This window comes from Piliocolobus tephrosceles, chromosome 1, assembly GCF_002776525.5.
Source record: "Piliocolobus tephrosceles isolate RC106 chromosome 1, ASM277652v3, whole genome shotgun sequence".
Classification (NCBI taxonomy): Eukaryota; Metazoa; Chordata; class Mammalia; order Primates; family Cercopithecidae; genus Piliocolobus; species Piliocolobus tephrosceles.
In genome coordinates, this window is record NC_045434.1 from 91,611,995 (window position 1) to 91,633,054 (window position 21,060).

The 21,060-nt window shown below is 44.2% G+C and overlaps 1 protein-coding gene across 1 annotated transcript in view; it reads right to left on the minus strand.

The window, feature by feature from the left end:
• NUP210L (nucleoporin 210 like) overlaps positions 1-21,060 on the minus strand; it is a 157,353-nt gene that overhangs the window by 28,180 nt on the left and 108,113 nt on the right. The window contains exons 21-26 of the mRNA XM_026447362.2: positions 13,318-13,476; positions 10,947-11,038; positions 8,397-8,571; positions 6,293-6,468; positions 5,008-5,225; positions 387-523 (exon numbers count right to left, since the gene is read on the minus strand). Coding sequence (XP_026303147.1) covers positions 387-523; positions 5,008-5,225; positions 6,293-6,468; positions 8,397-8,571; positions 10,947-11,038; positions 13,318-13,476 — 957 coding nt within the window. The remainder of the gene's footprint in view (positions 1-386; positions 524-5,007; positions 5,226-6,292; positions 6,469-8,396; positions 8,572-10,946; positions 11,039-13,317; positions 13,477-21,060) is intronic.

A 21,060-nucleotide genomic window follows, 5' to 3' on the forward strand; every position in this document is an offset into this window, starting at 1 on the left:
AATCTGTGAGGAAACTCTATTGGCTCTACCTATAAAATATAGCTAGAATCTGGTCAACTTCTTACTACCTCCTCTGTCACCACCCTGATCTGCCAACATATGTCACCTGGATTACCGCAGTAGACTCCCAAATGGTCTTTCTACCCTGGCATCTACTATCTAGTGCCAACCAGTACCCACAGTGATCTCTTAAAACGTAAGTAGTCATTCTGCTGGTTAAGAACCCTAAGCACTGTTTAGCTTTGTGTTCCAATAATGTTTGCTGGCTGGTTTCATATCTGTTTTATGAGTGTATTTCCTTTCCTATGATGTATTTTCTCTATGCATATCCTCATATGTGGCAATAGTCACCATAGTCTCTTAAACTCTGATACAGTTATGTTTACCTCTCGATATGTTTTCACTACTCCTGGGATGTCATGAAAAATCATTGCAGTCCCTGGACTCCTGGCCACTCCTACTCCAGTGACAATGTCTGTCTGTAGAATATTGTCGGCAGAAATCATCCATATCCCAGGTTCACCTAGGAAAAGACAAGAGAAAGCACTTGGCTGCAGCCTTTGATATAAATCAGTCTAGACTTATTCATACTACAAATCAGTAAACTTTTCAAGCATGCAGATATCTCTTCCCAGGAGAAACGGCCAGCTTTGAAGATAACTGTTTTCTTAGTGTCGGGTTCCTCTTCCTATATCATACCAACAAAATAAAGAATCGTAAGAAGAGCTACTTAGTTGGAGAATGTAACTGTTCTCCTTAGGAAAAAGAAAAGCTCTTTTTACATACAGGGATAACTTTCTGAATAAATTTTGTTTAGATGCTGCTAAGGACAAATTTGCTTTGAGCTACTGTTTGATGACAGCAAGAAGACTGCAAAAAAGTGACTACTGGAAAGAGAAAGGATTTATTTATTTTAGCTTAAGTCTAAAGATGGCCAAGGAATGCTAAAAACTGGGTTAGAGTTTGTACTTAGCCTGCAGGACTACTGATCCTGGCATATGGCCCTTTCCTTCATCATATGATGAAGCCTCCCAAAATTCCAGATTGGAAGACTATAGGACAATCCTGTCAAAATCTAGCTAAAAAGAGTGAAAAATAGGTCGGGCGCTGTGGCTCACGTCTGTAATACCAGTACTTTGGGAGGCCGAGGCTTGAAGATCACCTGAGGTCAGGAGTTTGAGACCAGCCTGACCAACATGGTGAAACCCCCATCCTACTAAAAATACAAAAATTAGCCAGGCGTGGTGGCACATGCCTCTAGTTTCAGCTACCTGAGAGGCTGAGGCAGGAGAACCACTTGAACCCAGAAGGCGGAGGTTGCAGTGAGCCGAGATCACACCATTGCACTCCAGCCTGGGTGATAAGAGTGAAACTCCGTCTCAAAAAAACAAACAAACAAAAAAAGAGAGGGTAAAAAATACTCTGCTTCATTGACAAGGGATTTATAATCAGGGGATTATAACTCTCATTGTCAACCTTAAAGTAGGTTTAGCTCATTTGTCCTGGATTGCATGTTGGTAGTGGTTGTTTGCAAATCAGCTGTTACAGCATTGGGGGATTCAGCTGTATAGAGCCCCTTTGTATCAAGGTCCAAAACACGTAGTTAATGCTAAAGTCAGGTCCAACATTTACATCACTTTACCTAAACATATGTATCCATAGTTACCAGAAGAGGCTGCAAAGTCAAAGCCATCTATTACCACAAGCAAGTCTTACTTGGATGTATATATCCAGGCAGTGTACACCACTTTGGGATATGGTATTTGGAAACCTAAAGAATTCACTCATTTCCGGCCGGGCGCGGTGGCTCAAGCCTGTAATCCCAGCACTTTGGGAGGCCGAGACGGGCGGATCACGAGGTCAGGAGATCGAGACCATCCTGGCTAACCCAGTGAAACCCCGTCTCTACTAAAAAATACAAAAAACTAGCCGGGCGAGGTGGCGGGCGCCTGCAGTCCCAGCTACTCGGGAGGCTGAGGCAGGAGAATGGCGTGAACCCGGGAGGCGGAGCTTGCAGTGAGCTGAGATCCGGCCACTGCACTCCAGCCTGGGCGACAGAGCGAGACTCCGTCTCAAAAAAAAAAAAAAAAAAAGAATTCACTCATTTCCTAACCAAAAACTGATTTCCTTTTCTTTTTTTTTGAGAGGCAGCCTGTCATTCAGGCTGGAGTGCAGTGGCGCGATCATAGCTTACTGCAGCCTTGATCTCCTGGGCTCAAGCAATCTTCCCACCTCAGCCTCCCAATAGTTGGGACCAAAGGCATATGCCACCACACTGGGCTAATTTAATTATTATTATTATTATTATTATTATTATTATTATTATTATTTTTGAGACAGAGTCTTGCTCCGTCACCCAGGCTGGAGTGCAGTGGCGCATTCTCAGCTCACTGCAACCTCCACCCCAGGCTCAAGTGATTCTCCTGTCTCAGCCTTCCGAGTAGCTGGGATTACAGGCGTCTGCCACCACACTCGGCTAATTTTTGTATTTTTAGTAGAGGCAGGGTTTCACCATGTTGGCCAGGCTGGTCTTGAGCTCCTGATCTCAAGTGATCTGCCCACCTCGGCCTCACAAAGTGCTGGGATTATAGGCGTGAGCCACCGTGCCCAGCCCTAAATTTTTTTTTTGTAGAGAAAGGGTTTCGGCCGGGCGCGGCGGCTCAAGCCTGTAATCCCAGCACTTTGGGAGGCCGAGACGGGCGGATCACAAGGTCAGGAGATCGAGACCATCCTGGCTAACGCGGTGAAACCCCGTCTCTACTAAAAACTACAAAAAACTAGCCGGGCGAGGTGGCGGCGCCTGTAGTCCCAGCTACCGGGGAGGCTGAGGCAGGAGAATGGCCTGAACCCGGGAGGCGAAGCTTGCAGTGAGCTGAGATCCGGCCACTGCACTCCAGCCTGGGTGACAGAGCGAGACTCCGTCTCAAAAAAAAAAAAAAAAAAAAAAAAAGAGAAAGGGTTTCACTGTGTTTCCCAGGCTGGTCTTGAACTTCTGGGCTCAAGTGATCCTCCTGCCTCAGTTTCCTAAAGTGCTGGGATTATAGGCATGAGCTACTGCACGTGGCCCAAAAGACTGGTTTTCTACGGTTTTATTTTATTTTATTATTTTTATTTATTTATTCACTTTGAGAAGGAGTCTCACTCTGTCGCCCAGGCTGGAGTGTGTGGTGCAATCTTGGTTCACTGCAAGCTCTGCCTCCTGGGTTCACACATCCTCCTGCCTCAGCCTCCTGAGTAGCTGGGACTACAGGCACCTGCCACCACGCCCAGCTACTTTTTTTTTTTTTTTGTATTTTTAGTAGAGACAGGGTTTCACCGTGTAAGCCAGGATGGTCTCGATCTCCTGACCTCGTGATTCTCCTGCCTCGGCCTCTGAAAGTGCTGGGATTACAGGCGTGAGCCACTGTGCCTGGCCCTTTATTATTATTATTATTATTTTTGAGACGGAGTCTCACGCTATCACCAGGCTGGAGTGAAGTGGCGTGATCTTGGCACACTGCAACCTCTGCCTCCCGGGTTCAAGCAATTATCCTGCCTCAGCCTCCCAAGTAGCTGGGACTACAGGCACGTGCCACCATGCTCGGCTAATTTTTGTATTTTTAGTAGAGACGGGGTTTCACCATGCTGGCCAGGATGGTCTTGAACTCCTGATCTGTGATCTGCCTGCTTCAGCCTCCCAAAGTGCTGGGGTTACAGATGTGAGCCACCACACCCAGCCTTAATTTTTGTATTTTTAATAGAAACAGGGTTTCAGCATGTTGGCCAGGCTGGTCTTGAACTCCTGACCGCAGGTGGTCTGCCTGCCTTGGCCTCCCAAATGATTTTCTATGATTTTGTTTATTTATTTTGAGACGAAGTCTCACTCTGTTGCCAGGCTGGAGTGCAGTGGCATGATCTGGGCTCACTACAACCTCCACCTCCCAGGTTCAAGAGATTCTCCTGCCTCAGCCTCGCGAGTAGCTGGGACTACAGGCATGTGCCACCACACCCAGCTAATTTTTGTATTTTTAGTAGAGATGGGGTTTCACCATGTTGGCCAGGATGGTCTCGATCTCTTGACCGCATGATCTGGCCACCTCGGCCTCCCAAAGTGCTGGGATTACAGGCATGGGCCACCGCGCCTGGCTTATGATTTTATTTTTAACTCAGTACTTAGGACAGAAATGCTTTGTTTTCAAGAGTATAGTTGGCCAGGGGCCAACCCCTTGTATAAAAATACAAAAATTAGCCAGGTGTAGTAGTGTGTGCCTGTAGTCCCAGCCACTCAGGAAGCTAAGGCAGGAGAATCACTTGAACCCAGGAGTCAAGAGGTTGCAGTGAGCCGAGATCGTGCCACTGCACTCCAGCCTGAATGACAGAGTGAGACTGTCTCAAAAAAAAAAAAAAAAGTATAGTTTATCTGGGTACAAGAAAAAACCTTATTACAATGATGATATGTTAGGACTTAGGCCTTCAAATGTGCCTCACAAAATAGCATACACACAACTAGTTCTTAGAACTAAAGCCTTGTTGCCTTTTCCTTCCTGTTACCCTTTACTGTCCTTCAATCTAGTAATTACCCTCCTTCAAAAGCTGGGAATGGAGGAAAAGACACAGTACCCTGCACTATCTACAGGATATAAAATGGATCTATGTATTCAATAGACTCTTGATAAATATTACTGGCTGGCTTCTAATTGGCTGCCTATTGAATGAAACAGGCATTAATCTAAAAATTATCAGTTAACATTACAAATAATAAAATACTCAAAAGTATTTTCTTTCTCAGGCCCTGAGATTTTAGATAATTTGGAAAAAAATATTCTAGGGGATTAATTGCTTTCTTGAACTTCTGGCCTTAAGTGACCTCTCTAGCTTGACCTCCCAAAGGGCTGAGATTATGGGTATAAACCACCACACCAGTTCAAGGGATTAATAACTGCTTTTTATTGTTGTTGTTGTTAAATAACTGCTTTTTAATCTTCACAACTATCAGTTGTAAGGTTGAGAAAGGGAATGTATACACACCATGCTGGCTGACAAGGTGAGTACTGAAGCAGATGACATCTCCAACAAAGGTAAGCTTAGCGTCTGGCTCAATGGCATGCTCTACAGCAACAGGAATGTAATCTGCCATGCCTGGATGTCTCCGGTCCCAAAGCCCCACAAGTGTCAGCCCTCTGTTCACAGCCTGGGCCATGTAAGTATAGTTCTTATGCCCTGGTCCAATAAGCAGCAAGTCATCTCTGCAAGTAGACATTAAAGGTAGAAATCTTTCAAAAGAGAAGACAATAGTTAGAAAATAGTTCTGGGGAACACCCTATCACATTTTATATTCAACAGCTGGAAAGTTCAGAAGGCATTCCACAATAAAGTAGGCCGGGCATGGTGGCTCACGCCTGTAATCCCAGCATTTTGGGAGGCTGAGGCAGGTGAATCACAAGGTCAGGAGATTGAGACCATCCTGGCTAACACAGTGAAACCCCGTCTCTACTAAAAAATACAAAAAATTAGCCGGGCATGGTGGCAATGCCAGCTACTCTGGAGGCTGAGGCAGGAGAATGGCGTGAACCCGGGAGGCAGAGCTTGTAGTGAGCCAAGATCATGCCACTGCACTCCAGATTGGGAGACAGAGTGAGACTCCATCTCAAAAAAAAGAGAGTAAGTAAGTATGGGCCAAGGAATAGTCTATGACCTTCACGTGTATAGTGCCCAGGAAGGCTTTTTTTTTTTTTTTTTTTCCAGTAAAGCTTTTTGATAATAATACTCCAGTTAGCTCCCTATGGATCTTCTAGTGAATTAGAACTTGACAGATTTAAGATATCCTGAAATTTTTCTTAAGTGACAACTAATACCATTATCTAAGTCTGGTCTTTTTTTTCTTTTTTAAGACAGAGTCTTAACTGGTCACACAGGCTGGGGTGCAATAGCACAATCTCTGCTCACCGCAACCTCTGCCTCCTGGGCTCAAGTGATCCTCCCACTTCAGCCTCCCTAGTAGCTAGGACTACAGGCACACACTACCACACCCAGCTAATTTTTGTATTTTTGTAGGGATGGGGTTTCACCATGTTGTCCAGGCTGGTCTTGAACTCCTGGGCCCAAGTGATCCTCTCTGCTCCGCCTCCCAAAGTGCTGGGATTACAGGTGTGAGTCACCCACCTGGCCTCGCTTAAAAAATTGTTTTTAACAAAAGAAAGATCAAATTCCAAATTCAGAATGTGAGGGGAATTTACTGGAGCTGCTATATAATACTAGCCTAATCTGCAAGATTTCTACCTTAGTGTCAATACCATTCCTTTGACTTCCATACCTGTTCAGAGCCAGATAAAGCTGGGTACTGTGTGTGTGGAATTTCTCTCCGATACTATTATAAAACTCAACAGTGAAGGTGAGAGACATGCCCAGGGGAAATGCTGACAGGGTCCTTCCTTGGGCTGTGTATAGCTTGGGTTGGCTGCTCACTCGCAGGTATGTCACCGGTGCTACCTGTGGGAAACAAAACCTACTGGTACAGAAAAAGATGCACTGGAGAAGTGCTGTAACCATATTCTGAGACTTATAATCAATGATAAAGAGTAATGTTTCTCTTCTATAGGAAATAGCTTTTGATGTGAGATGACTTAAGTCAGAGTGAAAAGAAATATGACAGCATAGCAGCATAGGAAATTCTTTTTTTTTTTTCTTTTTGTGTTTTGAGACAGAATCTCACTTTGTCACCCAGGCTGGAGTGCAGTGACATGATTCTGACTCACTACAACCTCTGCCTCCCGGGTTCAAGCAATTCTCCTGCCTCAGCCTCCCAGGTAGCTGTGATTACAGGCATCTGCCACCACGCCTGATTAATTTTTTTTTTTTTGTAGAGACAGAGTTTCACCATATTGGCCAGGGTGGTCTCAAACTCTTGACCTTAAGCAATCTGTACACCTTGGCCTCCCAAAGTGCTGGGATTACAGGCGTGAGCCACTGTGCCCGGCTTGAAATGGGTTTTTATTTTTATTTTTTTTTGAGATGGAATTTCACTCTGTTGCCCAGGCTGGAGTGCAGTGGTGCAATCTCAGCTAACTGCAACCTCAGCCTCCTGGGTTCAAGCAATTCTCTGCCTCAGCCTCCTGAGTAGCTGAGATTATAGGTGCCTGCCAAAACGCCCAGCTAATTTTTTGTATTTTTAGTAGAGACGGGGTTTCACTGTCTTGGCCAGGTTGGTCTTGAACTCCTGACCTTGTGATCCACCCGGCTCAGCTTCCCAAAGTGCTGGGATTACAAGTGTGAGCCACTGCGCCCAGCAAGGTTTTTAATTTTTAAAGCTGTGGGAATGTGAAGAGAAGCTGGAGCTTTATGAGGAAAGGACTTTAATTCATCCATTTCATGCAGAGTGCTCAATATTCATGGTTAAATAATCGATTACTTATCAGGAACACAATCTATATTGTGTTTTCACACTGTAAGAGAGCTGCGATACAGTAAGTAAAGTCTGGCTTTGAATCATAGCTTTATCATTTCCATAGCCTCATGTAACTTTTCTGGGTCTCAGGTTTCTTATCAGTTAACAGTTAGATGGGGATTATAATGCCTATCTCATAGGGCTTTTGTGGTAGTTAAAAGAGATAATATACATACAACCACCAATATAGTATATAGTAGATGTTTAATGTCTAAAAATTCTTTTTCATGTTAAGACTAACTTATCTCTGAGGTCTTTTCTCAATTTTTAATTCTAGTAGCAAAGCTTAATTTTTTAAAAAGAGATAGATTGTTGCTTTGTTTTCTAGGCTGCAGTGCAGCAGTTCAATCATAGCACACTGCAGCCTCAAACTCCTAGGTTCATGCGATCCTCCACCTCAGCCTCCCAAGCAGCTAGGACTACAGGCATGAGCCACCAAGTCTGGCTATTTTTTTTTTTTTTTCATTTTTTGTAGAGATGGGGGTCTCACTATGTTGCTCAGGCTGGTCTCAAACTCCTGGCCTTAAGTGATTCTCCTGCCTCAGCCTCCCAAAGTGCTGGGCTTACAGGCATGAGTCACCAAGCCCAGCCGATTTTGATAGCAATGGTTCTACGCTCCTCTGACACGAACCCTTTTGCTAAAGCTGCTAGGAAGACAATCATATAAATTTAGGCTGATCTGTTTTATAACAAGGGCTCTAAAGTTCATTTTAATTTTATGGCTTATAATCATGTCAAGACTGGCCTCTTATAGGTTCATTTCTGACTCCCAGAGATTTCTTCTTCTTCCTTTTTTTTTTTTTTTTCCTGGTTCATGTTCTCTCATGATAGAGAAGTTTCTAATTATTTTCTTTTTCTTTTTTTCTTTAATGCATGATAAGAAAATTTCTAGTTTTTTAAAAAAGGAACTCTGCTTCTAAGGCCAGGGTATGCCTTTTATTTATTTGTTTTTTTAGTAAGTCCCTGAACTTACCTGGACCCCAGTTATGGTTGTTTGGTTGACTCCAAAAGGTTCTATAGAAGTGACTTCCAATACAGCAGTACCTGCAATGGAACCAGCTTTCAGGAGTCCTTCACCATCCTCCTCAATGACGGATGAATTAGGGAAACACTTGAGAACACGAGAACTCACGAAGGCAGCTCCTTCCCTAGGGAACAAGTAAAGAAAGTAGCATCTTTTGGGGGTCCTGTCTGACCAGAGAGAAAGAGTAAAAATTTCCAGGATCACTGTTAGGAGATGTACTTGAGAAAACTGCTTGCCATTCTCCACGTGTGTAATTATTTGTTCCTTAGATAAAAATCTGCCTTTGGATTATGCTTATTTATTTAAAATCAAATCTTTTACCATTAAAAAATTATTTAGGCCGGGTGTGGTGGCTCACATCTGTAATCCCAGCACTTTGGGAGGCCAAGGCGGGAGGGTCACCTGAGGTCAGTAGTTTGAGACCAGCTTGGCCAACATGGTGAAACCCTGTCTCTACTATAAAAAAAAAAAAAAAAAAAAAAAAAATTTAGCCGGGTGTGATAGCTGACGCCTGTAATCCCACCTTCTCCGGAGGCTGAGGCCGGAGAATGGCTTGAATCTGGAAGGCAGAGGTTGCAGTGAGCCGAGATGGCACCATTTGTACCCCAGCCTGGGTGACAAGAGCAAAACTCCATCTCAAAAAGAAAATTATTCAGCCAAAACAATTGAAAGCAGGTATTCAAGTAAATACTTGCAAATGAATATTCATAGCAGCACTATTCACAATAGCCAAACGGTGAAAACAACCCAAATTTCTTTTTTTTTTTTTTAGAAGGAGTCTCGCTCTGTCACCCAGGCTGGAGTGCAGTGGCCGGATCTCAGCTCACTGCAAGCTCCGCCTCCCGGGTTTACGCCCTTCTCCTGCCTCCCTCTCCCGAGTAGCTGGGACTACAGGCGCCCGCCACCTCGCCCGACTAGGTTTTTTTCGGTATTTTTTAGTAGAGACGGGGTTTCACCGTATTAGCCAGGATGGTCTCGATCTCCTGACCTCATGATCCGCCCGTCTCGGCCTCCCAAAGTGCTGGGATTACAGGCTTGAGCCACGCGCCCGGCCTTTTTTTTTTTTTTTAATGAGTCTTGCTCTGTCACCCAGGCTGGAGTGCTGTGGCCGGATCTCAGCTCACTGCAAGCTCCGCCTCCCGGGTTCACGCCATTCTCCTGTCTCAGCCTCCCGGGTAGCTGGGACTACAGGAGCCGCCACCTCGCCCGGCTAGTTTTTTGTAGTTTTTAGTAGAGACGGGGTTTCACCGTGTTAGCCAGGGTGGTCTCGATCTCCTGACCTCGTGATCCGCCCGTCTCGGCCTCCCAAAGTGCTGGGATTACAGGCTTGAGCCACCGCGCCCGGCCTTTTTTTTTTTTTTTTTGAGATGGAGTTTCGCTCTTGTTGCCCAAGCCAGAGTTCAATGAGGTGATCTCGGCTCACTGCTGCCTCCACCTCCAGGGTTCAAGTGATTCTCCTGCCTCAGCCTCCTGAGTAGCTGGGATTACAGGCATGCGCAACCACACCTGGCTAATTTAGTGTTTTTAGTAGTGTCGGGGTTTCTCCATGTTGGTCAGGCTGGTCTCGAACTCCCAACCTCAGGTGATCCACCAGCATTGGCCTCCCAAAGGCCTGGGATTACAGGCGTGAGCCACTGTGCCCAGCCCCAAATTTCTATTAGGAGATGAAATTATAAACTAAATGTGATATTTCCATATAATGGAATACTATTCAGTCATAAAAAGGAAGTACTGATACATGCTACAACATGGATGAACCTCAAAAACATTATGCTAACTTAAGGAAGCCAACACAAGGCTGGGCACAGTGGCTCATGCCTGTAATCCCAGCACTTTAGCAGGCCGAGGCAGGCGGATTGCCTGAGGTCAGGAGTTCAAGACCAGCCTGGCCAACATGGTGAAACCCCATCTCTACTAAAAATACAAAAATTAGCTGGGTGTGGTGGCAGGCACCTGTAATCCCAGCTACTCAGGAGGCTGAGGCAGGAGAATTGCCTGAACCCAGGACGTGGAGGTTGCAGTGAGCCGAGATTGCGCCACTGTGCTCTGACCTGGGCAACAGAAAAAGAATAAAAAAAAAAAAAAAAAAAAAAAAAAAAGAAACCAACACAAAATGTTGCATATTGTATGATTCCATTTATATGAAATCCATTCAGGATAGCTAATACCGTACACAGAGAGCAGATTAGTGATTGCCAGGGGCTGCGAGCAGGAAAGAAAGAAGAGTGACTGCTTCATAGTTATGGGATCTCCTTTGGTGGTGATAAAAATATTTGGAACTAGATAGAGATGCTGAATACACAATATTGTGAATGTACTAAATGCCACTGAATTTTACACTTTACAATGGTTTTACATTATGGAAATTTCACCTCATAAAAAATTATTTGGGGGTTAGAAAAATCTCCTAGAAGGCAAAGGTGTTCTTTCTACGTCAATGTTTTACTGAAAATACTTAAGCTTGGAGCCTGGCACTTCCTTATTCTCTCTTTTCCTTACCTGTTGGTATGGAGTTTGAGCTGAGAATTTATAGGCATCAGAATCTGCTCTGGTTGGCACTCTGGATAGAAGAGTTGGAGTTTTTCAAACACCTATAATGAGAAAATAATGTGTTCCTCATTTTTGGCAAAGACAAATTATGACTTTTACTTACATATGGACTTCAGTATAATCCCCAAGATATTACATGCAAATAAATGACAACTACAAATCAACAGTCTGCCTAACTTCTAATTAGTCTAAAATCATCCACAATACTCCTCTCCAAAATGAACCCACTCAAAACATAACTAGGTATTCTAGAAGATATAACCTAATGTTAGCCCTGTTTCTGACTCTGAGGGACTGAGCATGTAGCAAAGTTTACACTTACCACATCTTCCATATTACTTAGATATTAGGTATAAAATTACTTTGAAATTTCTAATTTTAGCTCTGGTAAAATGCCATGAAGTTTGGGGAAAAGAACCTATAATATTCAATTAGCATGAAACACCAACCAGGTCTTCCACCTTCTAGTAAAGTACTCTTTCCTCTACTTCACATTGAATCAGAGAACCAAAGCCAAAATAAAGGAAAAAATTAAAAAGTCAAAGAAAAAAAAAGTCTCAAAATCAGAGGCAGTGAAACTTACTCGACCCATGTAAGTGATAACTTGTTTTCTGAATTCTAAAAACAACAGAACCATTTAGCTTTTAGCCTGAGAATATCTGTAGAAACTATTCATACTCTTACACCTTATGAAAAGTTAGAATTATGTTTTATCTTAACTGTGAATATATTTAAATGGACTTATATCAGCTGGACACAGTGGCTCATGAGTGTAATCCCAGCACTTTGGGAGGCCAAGGAGGGCAGATTACCTGAGGTTAGGAGTTCGAGACCAGCCTGGTCAATATAATGAAACCCTGTCTCTACTAAAAATACAAAAATGAGCCAGGCATGGTGGCGTGTGCCTGTAATCTCAGGTACTCAGGAGGCTGAGGCAGAAGAATCTCTTGTACCTGGGAGGCAGAGGTTGCAGTGAGTGGAGATCATGCCACTGCACTCCAGCCTAGGCAACAGAGTAAAACTCTGTCTCTAAATAAATAAATAAATAAAAATTTTAAATGGACTTATAATATCTATGTCAGGTGGAGTGGATCAGAAATGAATCCTTCTCTAATTACTGTGGTGTTCATATCCTGTGTTCCTGGTATGGGGAGTTGAAGGGAGTGTGTGTGCTACAGTTTCTCTTCTTTTTTTTTTCCAGACTGCTCACCTGCAAGTACTAATAGTTTCTGATGTCAATAGTATATAAAAGCAGGCGGGCATGGTGGCTCACGCCTATAATTCCAGCACTTTGGGAGGCCAAGGCGGGTGGATCACTTGAGGTTAGGAGTTTGAGACCAGCCTGGACAACGTGGCAAAACCCCATCTCTACTAAAAATACAAAAATTAGCCGGGCATGGTGGCAGGTGCCTGTAATCCCAGCTACTTGGGAGGCTGAGGCAGGGAGAATCACCTGAACTCTGCAGTGAGTGGAGATTGTGCCACTGCACTCCAGCCTGGGCGACAGAGTGAGACTCTGTCTCAAAAACAAAAAACAGGCCGGGCATGGTGGCTCACGCCTGTAATCCCAGCACTTTGGGAGGCCGAGGCGGGCGGATCACGAGGTCAGGAGCTCAAGACCATCCTGGCTAACACGGTGAAACCCCATCTCTACTAAAAATACAAAAATTAGCTGGGCGTGGTGGCAGGCGCCTGTAGTCCCAGCTACTTGGGAGGCTGAGGCAGGAGAATGGTGTGAACCTGGGAGGAGGAGCTTGCAGTGAGCCGAGATCGTGCCACTGCACTCCAGCCTGGGCGACAGAGCAAGACGCCATCTCAAAAAAAACCCAAAAAACAAAAAACAAAAAAAAAACCAAAAAACAGGCCAGGTGCGGTGGCTCACGCCTGTAATCCCAACACATTGGGAGGCTGAGGCAGGCGGATCACTTGAGGTCGGGAGTTTGAGACCAGGTTGACCAACATGGAGAAAGCCCGTTTCTACTAAAATTACAAAATTAGCTGGGCTTGGTGGCACATGCTACTCGGGAGGCTGAGGCAGGAGAATTGCTTGAACCCGGGAGGCAGAGATTGCAGTGAGCCGAGTTCACTGCACTCCAGCCTGGGCAACAAGAGTGAAACTCTGTCTCAAAACAAAACAAAACAAAAACTATATACAAGCAATCAGCCGGAATGATAAAGATCTAGGAAGTACAAACCTGTTCCCGGAATCGCTCTAACAATTATCTGTCTCTATCCAGAATAAGCTCTTCGTTGATGGTAAGAGAATACAACTTTCTTATCCTTAATATACGAAAAAAAAGATTTAGATTTGGAAGCTTACCAGGATCTGTACTTCATCAGAGAGTTCCAACAAATTCCCCTCAAACTGCCCAGAGGAACTGTTCATGCAGTGAACAGTGACCTTGATACTGGTCCGGCCTGCTGCTTTTGTGTGGACAACCATGGCAAAGTTATGCTCTACTGGGAGCTGTAGAAAAACCTAGACAGTGAAGGGATAGATTAAGAAATATTCATGAATAAACATGGTGTCCTTCCTTTTTTTAAAAACTTTATTAATATTAAAAATTTTTTTAATTAAAAATAAAAAGTCAGGGAAGGGTAGGAGGGGGTGAGGGATAGAAGACTACAAATAGGGTGCAGTGTATACTGCTTAGGTGATGGGTGCACCAAAATCTCACAAATCACCACTAAAGGGCTTACTCATGTAACCAAATACCACCTGTACCCCAATAACATGGAAAAATTAAAATTAAAAATAAAATTTTTTTTTTTTTTTTTTTGAGACAGAGTCTCGCTCTGTCGCCCAGGCTGGAGTGCAGTGGCTGGATCTCAGCTCACTGCAAGCTCCGCCTCCCGGGTTTACGCCATTCTCCTGCCTCAGCCTTCCCGGTAGCAGGGACTACAGGCGCCCGCCACCTTGCCCGGCTAGTTTTTTGTATTTTTTAGTAGAGACGGGGTTTCACCATGTTAGCCAGGATGGTCTCGATCTCCTGACCTCGTGATCCGCCCGTCTCAGCCTCCCAAAGTGCTGGGATTACAGGCTTGAGCCACCGCGCCCGGCTAAAAATAAAATTTAAAAGTCTCTCAGGCTCAAGTGAAGTGGAACAATCTCAGCTCACTGCAGCCTCGACCTCCTGGGATCCGGTGATCCTCCCACCTCAGCCTCCCTAGTAGCTGGGACTACAGGGACACACCACCACACTCAGCTAATTTTTGTATTTTTTGTAGACATGGGGTTTCGTCATGTTGCTCAGGCTGGTCTCAAACTCCTGGCCTCAAGTGATCTGCCCACCTCAGCCTCCCAAAGTGCTGGGATTACAATTAATTTTTTGTTTTTATTTTTAATTTTTGTGGCTACATAGTAGGCATACATATTTATGGGGTACATGAGATACTTTGATACAGGCATAGAACTTGTAATAATCACATCAGGGTAAGTGGGGTATCCATCACCTCAAGCATACTTTAAGTTGAAACCTTTTTTGTTTATTTTTGAGACAGGGTCTTGCTCTGTTGCCAAGACTGGAGTGCAGTGGTGAAATCATGGCTTCCTGTGGCCTCGACCTCCTGGGTTCAAGCAATCCTCCCACCTCAGTCTCTCAAGTAGTGGGGACCACAGGCATGTGTCCCCATGTGTCAATTAGCCCAGCTAATTTAAAAAAATTTTTTTTTTTTTTTTCCTAAAAACAGGGTCTCCCTATTGCCCAGGCTGGTCTCAAACTCTTGGGCTCAAGTAATCCTCCTGCCTCAGCCTCCTAAAGTGTTGCAATTACAGGTGTGAGCCGCTGTGTCCAGCTGCATTTATCCTTTCTGTGTTACAGACACGATTATACTCTTTTAGTTATTTTGTTTTATTTTGAGATGGAGTCTTGCTCTGTTGCCCAGTTTGGAGTGCAATGACATGATTTCAGCTCACTGCAACCTCTGCCTCCCGGGTTCAAGCAATTCTCCCTGTCTCAGTCTCCCAAAGAGCTGGGATTACAGACGCCCACCACCATGCCCGACTAATTTTTGTATTTTTAGTAGAGACAGGGTTTCACCATGTTGGCTAGGCTGGTCTCAAACTCCTGACCTCAGATGATCCACCCGCCTTGGCCTCCCAAAGTGCTGGAATTACAGGTGTGAGCCCTGCACCTGGCCTCGTTATTTAAAAATATACGATAAGTTATTGTTGACTGTACTCACCCTGTTGTGCTATCAAATACTAGATTTTATTCATTTAATCTAACTATATTTTTGTACTAATTAAGCATCCCCACTTCCCTCCCACCCACCCACTATGCTTTCCAGCCTCCAGTAACCATCATTCTACTCTGTCTCCATGAGTTCAATTGTTTTCATTTTTAGCTCCCACAAATAAGTGAGAACATGCAAAGTTTGTCTATACCTGGCTTATTTCACTTAACATAGTGTCTCCAATTCCATCATCCGTGTTGTTGCACATGACAGGATCTAATTTTTTTTTTTTTTTTTTTTTTGAGACAGGGTCTTGTTCTCTTGCCCAGGTTGAGTACAGTGGCACAATCATGGCTCATTGCTGCCTCAATCTCCAGGGCTCAAGTGCTTCTTCTGCCTCAGCCTCTCGAGTAGCTGGGACTACAGGCATACACTGCCTGACTAAATTTTTAAAAATTTATTTTTTTGTAGAGATCGAGTCTCACTATGTTGCCTAGGTTGGCCTCAAACTCCTGGGCTCAAGTGGTCCTCCCACCTTGGCCTTCCAAAGTGCTGAGATTACAGGTGTGAGTTATGGTGCCCAGCCATCTCATTCCTTTTTTATGGCTAAGTTGTACTCCATTGTGTATATACACCTCCTTTTCTTTATCCAATCATCTACTGATGGACACTTAGGTTGCTTCCAAAACTTGGCCATTGTGAATAGTGCTGCAGTAAATATGAGAGAGCAGATATCTCCTTGATATAATGATTTCCTGTCTTTTGGGTGTATGTCTAAGAGTGGGATTGTTGGGATCATATGGTAGTTTGGTAGTTCTATATTTAGTTTTTTGAAAACCTCCGAACTATGCTCCATAGTGACTGTACTAATTTACATTCCCATCAACAGTATATGAGGGTTCCCTTTACTCTACATCCTTGCCAGGATTCATTATTGCCTGTCTTTCAGATATAAGCCATTTTAACTGAGGTGAGATGACATCTTATTGTAGTTTTGATTTGCATTTCTCTGATGATCAATGATGTTGAGCACTTTTTCATATACCTGTTTGCCATTGGTATGTCTTTTTTTTTTTTGGCGGGGGACACAGTCTCGCTCTGTCACCCAGGCTGGAGTGCAGTGGTGTGATCTTGGCTCACCGCAACCTCTGCCTCCCGGGTCCAAACAATTCTCCTGCCTCAGCCTCCCCCAGTAGCTGGGACTACAGAAGTATGCCACCAAACCCAGCTAATTTTTGTATTTTTCACAGAGATGGGATTTTGCCATGTTGGCCAGGCTGGTCTCAAACTCCTAACCTGCCTAACCTGTGATCCACCTGCCTCGGCCTCCCACAGTGCTGGGATTACAGGCACGAGTCACCGTATCTGGCCTGTATGTCTTCTTTTAAGAAATATCTGGCCGGGCGCGGTGGCTCAAGCCTGTAATCCCAGCACTTTGGGAGGCCGAGACGGGCGGATCACGAGGTCAGGAGATCGAGACCATCCTGGCTAACACAGTGAAACCCCATCTCTACTAAAAAAAATACGAAAAAAAACTAGCCGGGCGAGGTGGCGGGCGTCTGTAGTCCCAGCTACTTGGGAGGCTGAGGCAGAAGAATGGCGTAAACCCGGAAGGCGGAGCTTGCAGTGAGCTGAGATCCGGCCACTGCACTCCAGTCTGGGCGGGCAACAGAGCCAGACTCCGTCTCAACAAAAAAAAAAAAAAAAAAAAAAAAAAAAAGAAATATCTAAGGCTGGGCCTTAGATCCCGTTTGTCAATTTTTGCTTTGGTTGCCTGTGTTTGTGGGGTATTACTCAAGAAATCTTTGCCCACTCCAATGTTCTGGAGAGTTTCCCCGATGTTTTCTTGTAATATTTTCATACGTTGAGTCTCAGATTTAAGTCTTTAATACATTTTTGATTTGATTTTTGCATATGGCGAGAGATAGGGGTGTAGTTTCATTCTTCTGCATATGGATATCCAGTTTTCCCAGCACCACTGATTAAAGAGACTGTTTTTTCCCCAATGTATATTCTTGGCACCTTTGTTAAAAGTGAGTTTCCTGCAGGTGTATGAATTTGTTTCTGGGTTCTCTATTCTGTTCCATTGGTCTATATGTTTGTTTTTATGCCAGTGCCATGCTGTTTTGATTACTGTAGCTCTGTCATATAATTTGAAGTCAGGTAATGTGAGTCTTCCAGTTTTATTCTTTTTGCTGAGGATGGCTTCGACTATTCTGGGTCTTTTGTGGTTCCATATAAATTTTAGAATTATTTTTTCTATTTCTGTGAGGAATGTTACTGGTATTTTGATAGGGACTGCATTGAATCTGTAGATTACTCTGGGTAGTATGGGTATTTTAACAATATTGATTCTTCCATTCCATGAACATGGGATATCTTTCCATTTTTTTGTGTGTCTTCTTCATTTATTTTCTTTATTTTTTTGAGATGGTATCTAGCTCTGTTCCCCCATGCTGGAGTTCAATGGCATGATCTCGGCTCACTGCAACCTCCGCCTCCTGGGTTCAAGCGATTCTCATGCCTGGCCATGAATAATCTTTTTAATGTGTTGTTAAATTTGGTTTGCTAGTATTTTGATGAGGGTTTTTGCATCAATGTTCATTACAGATATTAGCCTTTAGTTTTCTTTTATGATAGGTCTTTGCCTGTTTTTGTTATCAGGGTAATACTGGCCTCATAGAATGAGTTTAGTTATATTCTCTCCTCCTCTATTTTTCAGAATAGTTTGAGTAGGATTGGTATTAGTTCTTCTTTAAATGTTTGGTAAAATACAGCAGTGAGACCATTAGGTCCTGGGCTTTGTTTTGGTGGGAGACTTTTTTTTTTTTTTTGAGATGGAGTCTTGCTCTGTCACCCAGGCTGGGGTGCAGTGGCCAGATCTCAGTTCACTGCAAGCTCGGCCTCCCAGGTTTACGCCATTCTCCTGCCTCAGCCTCCCGAGTAGCTGGGACTACAGGCACCCACCACCTCGCCCGGCTCATTTTTTGTATTTTTAGTAGAGACGGGGTTTCACTGTGTTAGTCAGGATGGTCTCGATCTCCTGATCTCGTGATCCTCCCGTCTCGGCCTCCCAAAGTGCTGGGATTACAGGCTTGAGCCACCGCGCCCGGCCGGTGGGAGACGTTTTAATTTTTATTTATTTATTTATTTATTTTGAGACGGAGTCTCACTCTGTCACCCAGGCTTGAGTGCAGTGGCATGATCTCGGCTCACTGCAACCTCTGCTTCCTGGTTCAAGTGATTCTCCTGCTTCAGCCTCCTGTGTAGCTGGAATTAGAGGTGCCCACCACCATGCTCAGCTAATTTTTGTATTTTTAGTACAGATGAGGTTTCACCATGCTGGCCAGGCTGGTCTGGAACTCCTGACCTCAAGTGATCCACCCACCTTGGCCTCCCAAAGTGCTGGGATTACAGGAGTGAGCCACTGTGCCCAGCCTGCCTTGCTGGGAGACTTTTCTTTTTTTTTTTTTGAGACTTTTCATCATGGCATTGATCTGATTACTTGTTATTGGTCTGTTAAGGTTTTGGATTTCTTCATGGTTAAATCTTGGTAGAGTGTATGTATCTATGAATTTATCCATTTCTTCTAGGTTTTCCAATTTATTGGCTCATAATAGCCTTAATGATCCTTTGAATTTCTGTGGTATTGATTGTAATGTCTCTTTCTCTCTTTTTTTTTTTTTTTTTTTTGAGACAGAATCTTGTTCTGTTGCCCAGGCTGGAGTGCAGTGGCGTGGTCTTGGTTCACTGCAACCTCCGCCTCCCAGGTTTAAGCGATTCTCCTGCCTCAGCCTCCTGAGTAGCTAGGATTACAGGTATGCACCCCCATGCCTGGCTAATTTTTGTATTTTTAGTAGAGACGGGGTTTCACCATGTTGGTCAGGCTGGTCTCGAACTCCTGACCTTGTGATCTACCCACCTCGACCTCCCAAAGTGCCGGGATTACAGGCTTGAGCCACCAGGCCCAGCCAATGTCTCTTTTTCCACCTCTGATTTTATTTATTTTGGTCTTCTCTTTTTCTTTTTTTTTTTTCTTTTTTTGAGACGGAGTCTCGCTCTGTTGTGGCCCAGGCTGGAGCACAGTGGCCGGATCTCAGCTCACTGCAAGCTCCGCCTCCCGAGTTCACGCCATTCTCCTGCCTCAGCCTCAGGAGTAGCTGGGACTACAGGCGCCGGCCACCTCACCCGGCTAGTTTTTTGTATTTTTTTTAGTAGAGACGGGGTTTCACCGTGTTAGCCAGGATGGTCCGGATCTCTTGACCTCGTGATCTGCCCGTCTTGGCCTCCCAAAGTGCTGGGATTACAGGCTTGAGCCACCGCGCCTGGCCGGTCTTCTCTTTCTCTTAGTCTGTCTAAAGGTTTGTCAATTTTGTTTATCTTTTCAAAAAACTGACTTTTTGTTTTGTTGATCTTTTGTATTCTTTTTCATTTCAATTTCATTTAGCTGTTCTGATCCTTATTATTTCTTTTCCTCTACTAATTCTGGGTTTGGTTTGCTCTTGCTTTTCTAGTTCTTCAAGACGCTTCATTAGGCTTTTTTTATTTCAATTTTTTCTACATTTTTTTTTTGTTTGTTTGTTTGTTTTTGAGATGGAGTTTCACTCTTGAGGCCCAGGCTGGAGTGCAGTGGTGCAATCTTGGCTCACTGCAACCTCCACCTCCTGGGTTCAAGCGATTCTCCTGCTTCAGCCTCCCGAGTAGCTGGGATTACGGGAACCTGCCACCACGCCCAGCTAATTTTTTTGTATTTTTAGTGGAGATGGGGTTTCACCATATTGGCCACACTGGTCTCGAACCCCTGATCTCAAGTGATCTGCCCACCTGGGCCTCCCAAAGTGCTGGGATTACAGGTGTGAGCCACTGCGACCAGCCTCTACTTTTTTTTGATGTAGGCACTCATTGCTTTAAACTTTTTTCTTTTTCTTCTTTTTTTTTTTGAGATGGAGTCTTACTCTGTCACCCAGGCTGGAGTGCAGTGGCGTGATCTTGGCTCATTGCAACCTCCGCCCTCCGAGTTCAAGCAATTCTCCCGCCTCAGCCTCCCAAGTAGCTGGGCTTACAGGTGCCTGCCACCGCGCCTGGCTAATTTTTTGTATTTTTAGTAGAGACGGGGTTTCACCATCTTGGCCAGACTGGTCTTGAACTCCCGACCTCGTGATCCACTGGCCTCGGCCTCCCAAAGTGCTGGGATTACAGGCCTGAGCCACTGCGCCCGGCCTATAAACTTTTTGTTAGTACTGGTTTCACTGTATCTCATGGGTTTTGTTGTGTTTCCATTTTCACTTGTTTCAAGAAATTTAAATTCTTAATTTATTCATTGACCCACTGGTCATTCAGGAACATATTGTTTAATTACCCTGTGTTTGTATAGTTTCCAAAATTCCTCTTGTTACTAATTTCTAGTTTTATTCCATTGTGGTCAGAAAAAATACTTGATATAATTTCAGTGTTTTTAATTAATTTAAAAATGTATTTAGTGTATAGGACAGTTGGAACATGGGGTGTGTGTGTGTGTGTGTGTGTGTGTGTGTGTGTGTATATATATATATATATTTTTTTTTTAGACGGAGCCTTGCTCTGTTGCCCAGGCTGGAGTGCAGTGGTACCATATCAGCTCACTGCAAGCTCTGCCTCCCGGGTTCACGTCATTCTCCTGCCTCAGCCTCCCAAGTAGCTGGGACTACAGGCGCCCGCCACCGCGCCCGGCTAATTTTTTATATTTTCAGTAGAGAGGGGTTTCGCCGTGTTAGCAAGGATGGTCTCAATCTCCTGACCTCATGATCCGCCCATCTCAGCCTCCCAAAGTGCTGGGATTTTAGGCATGAGCCACCGTGCCCAGCATATATATATATATATATATATATATATATATATATATTTTTTT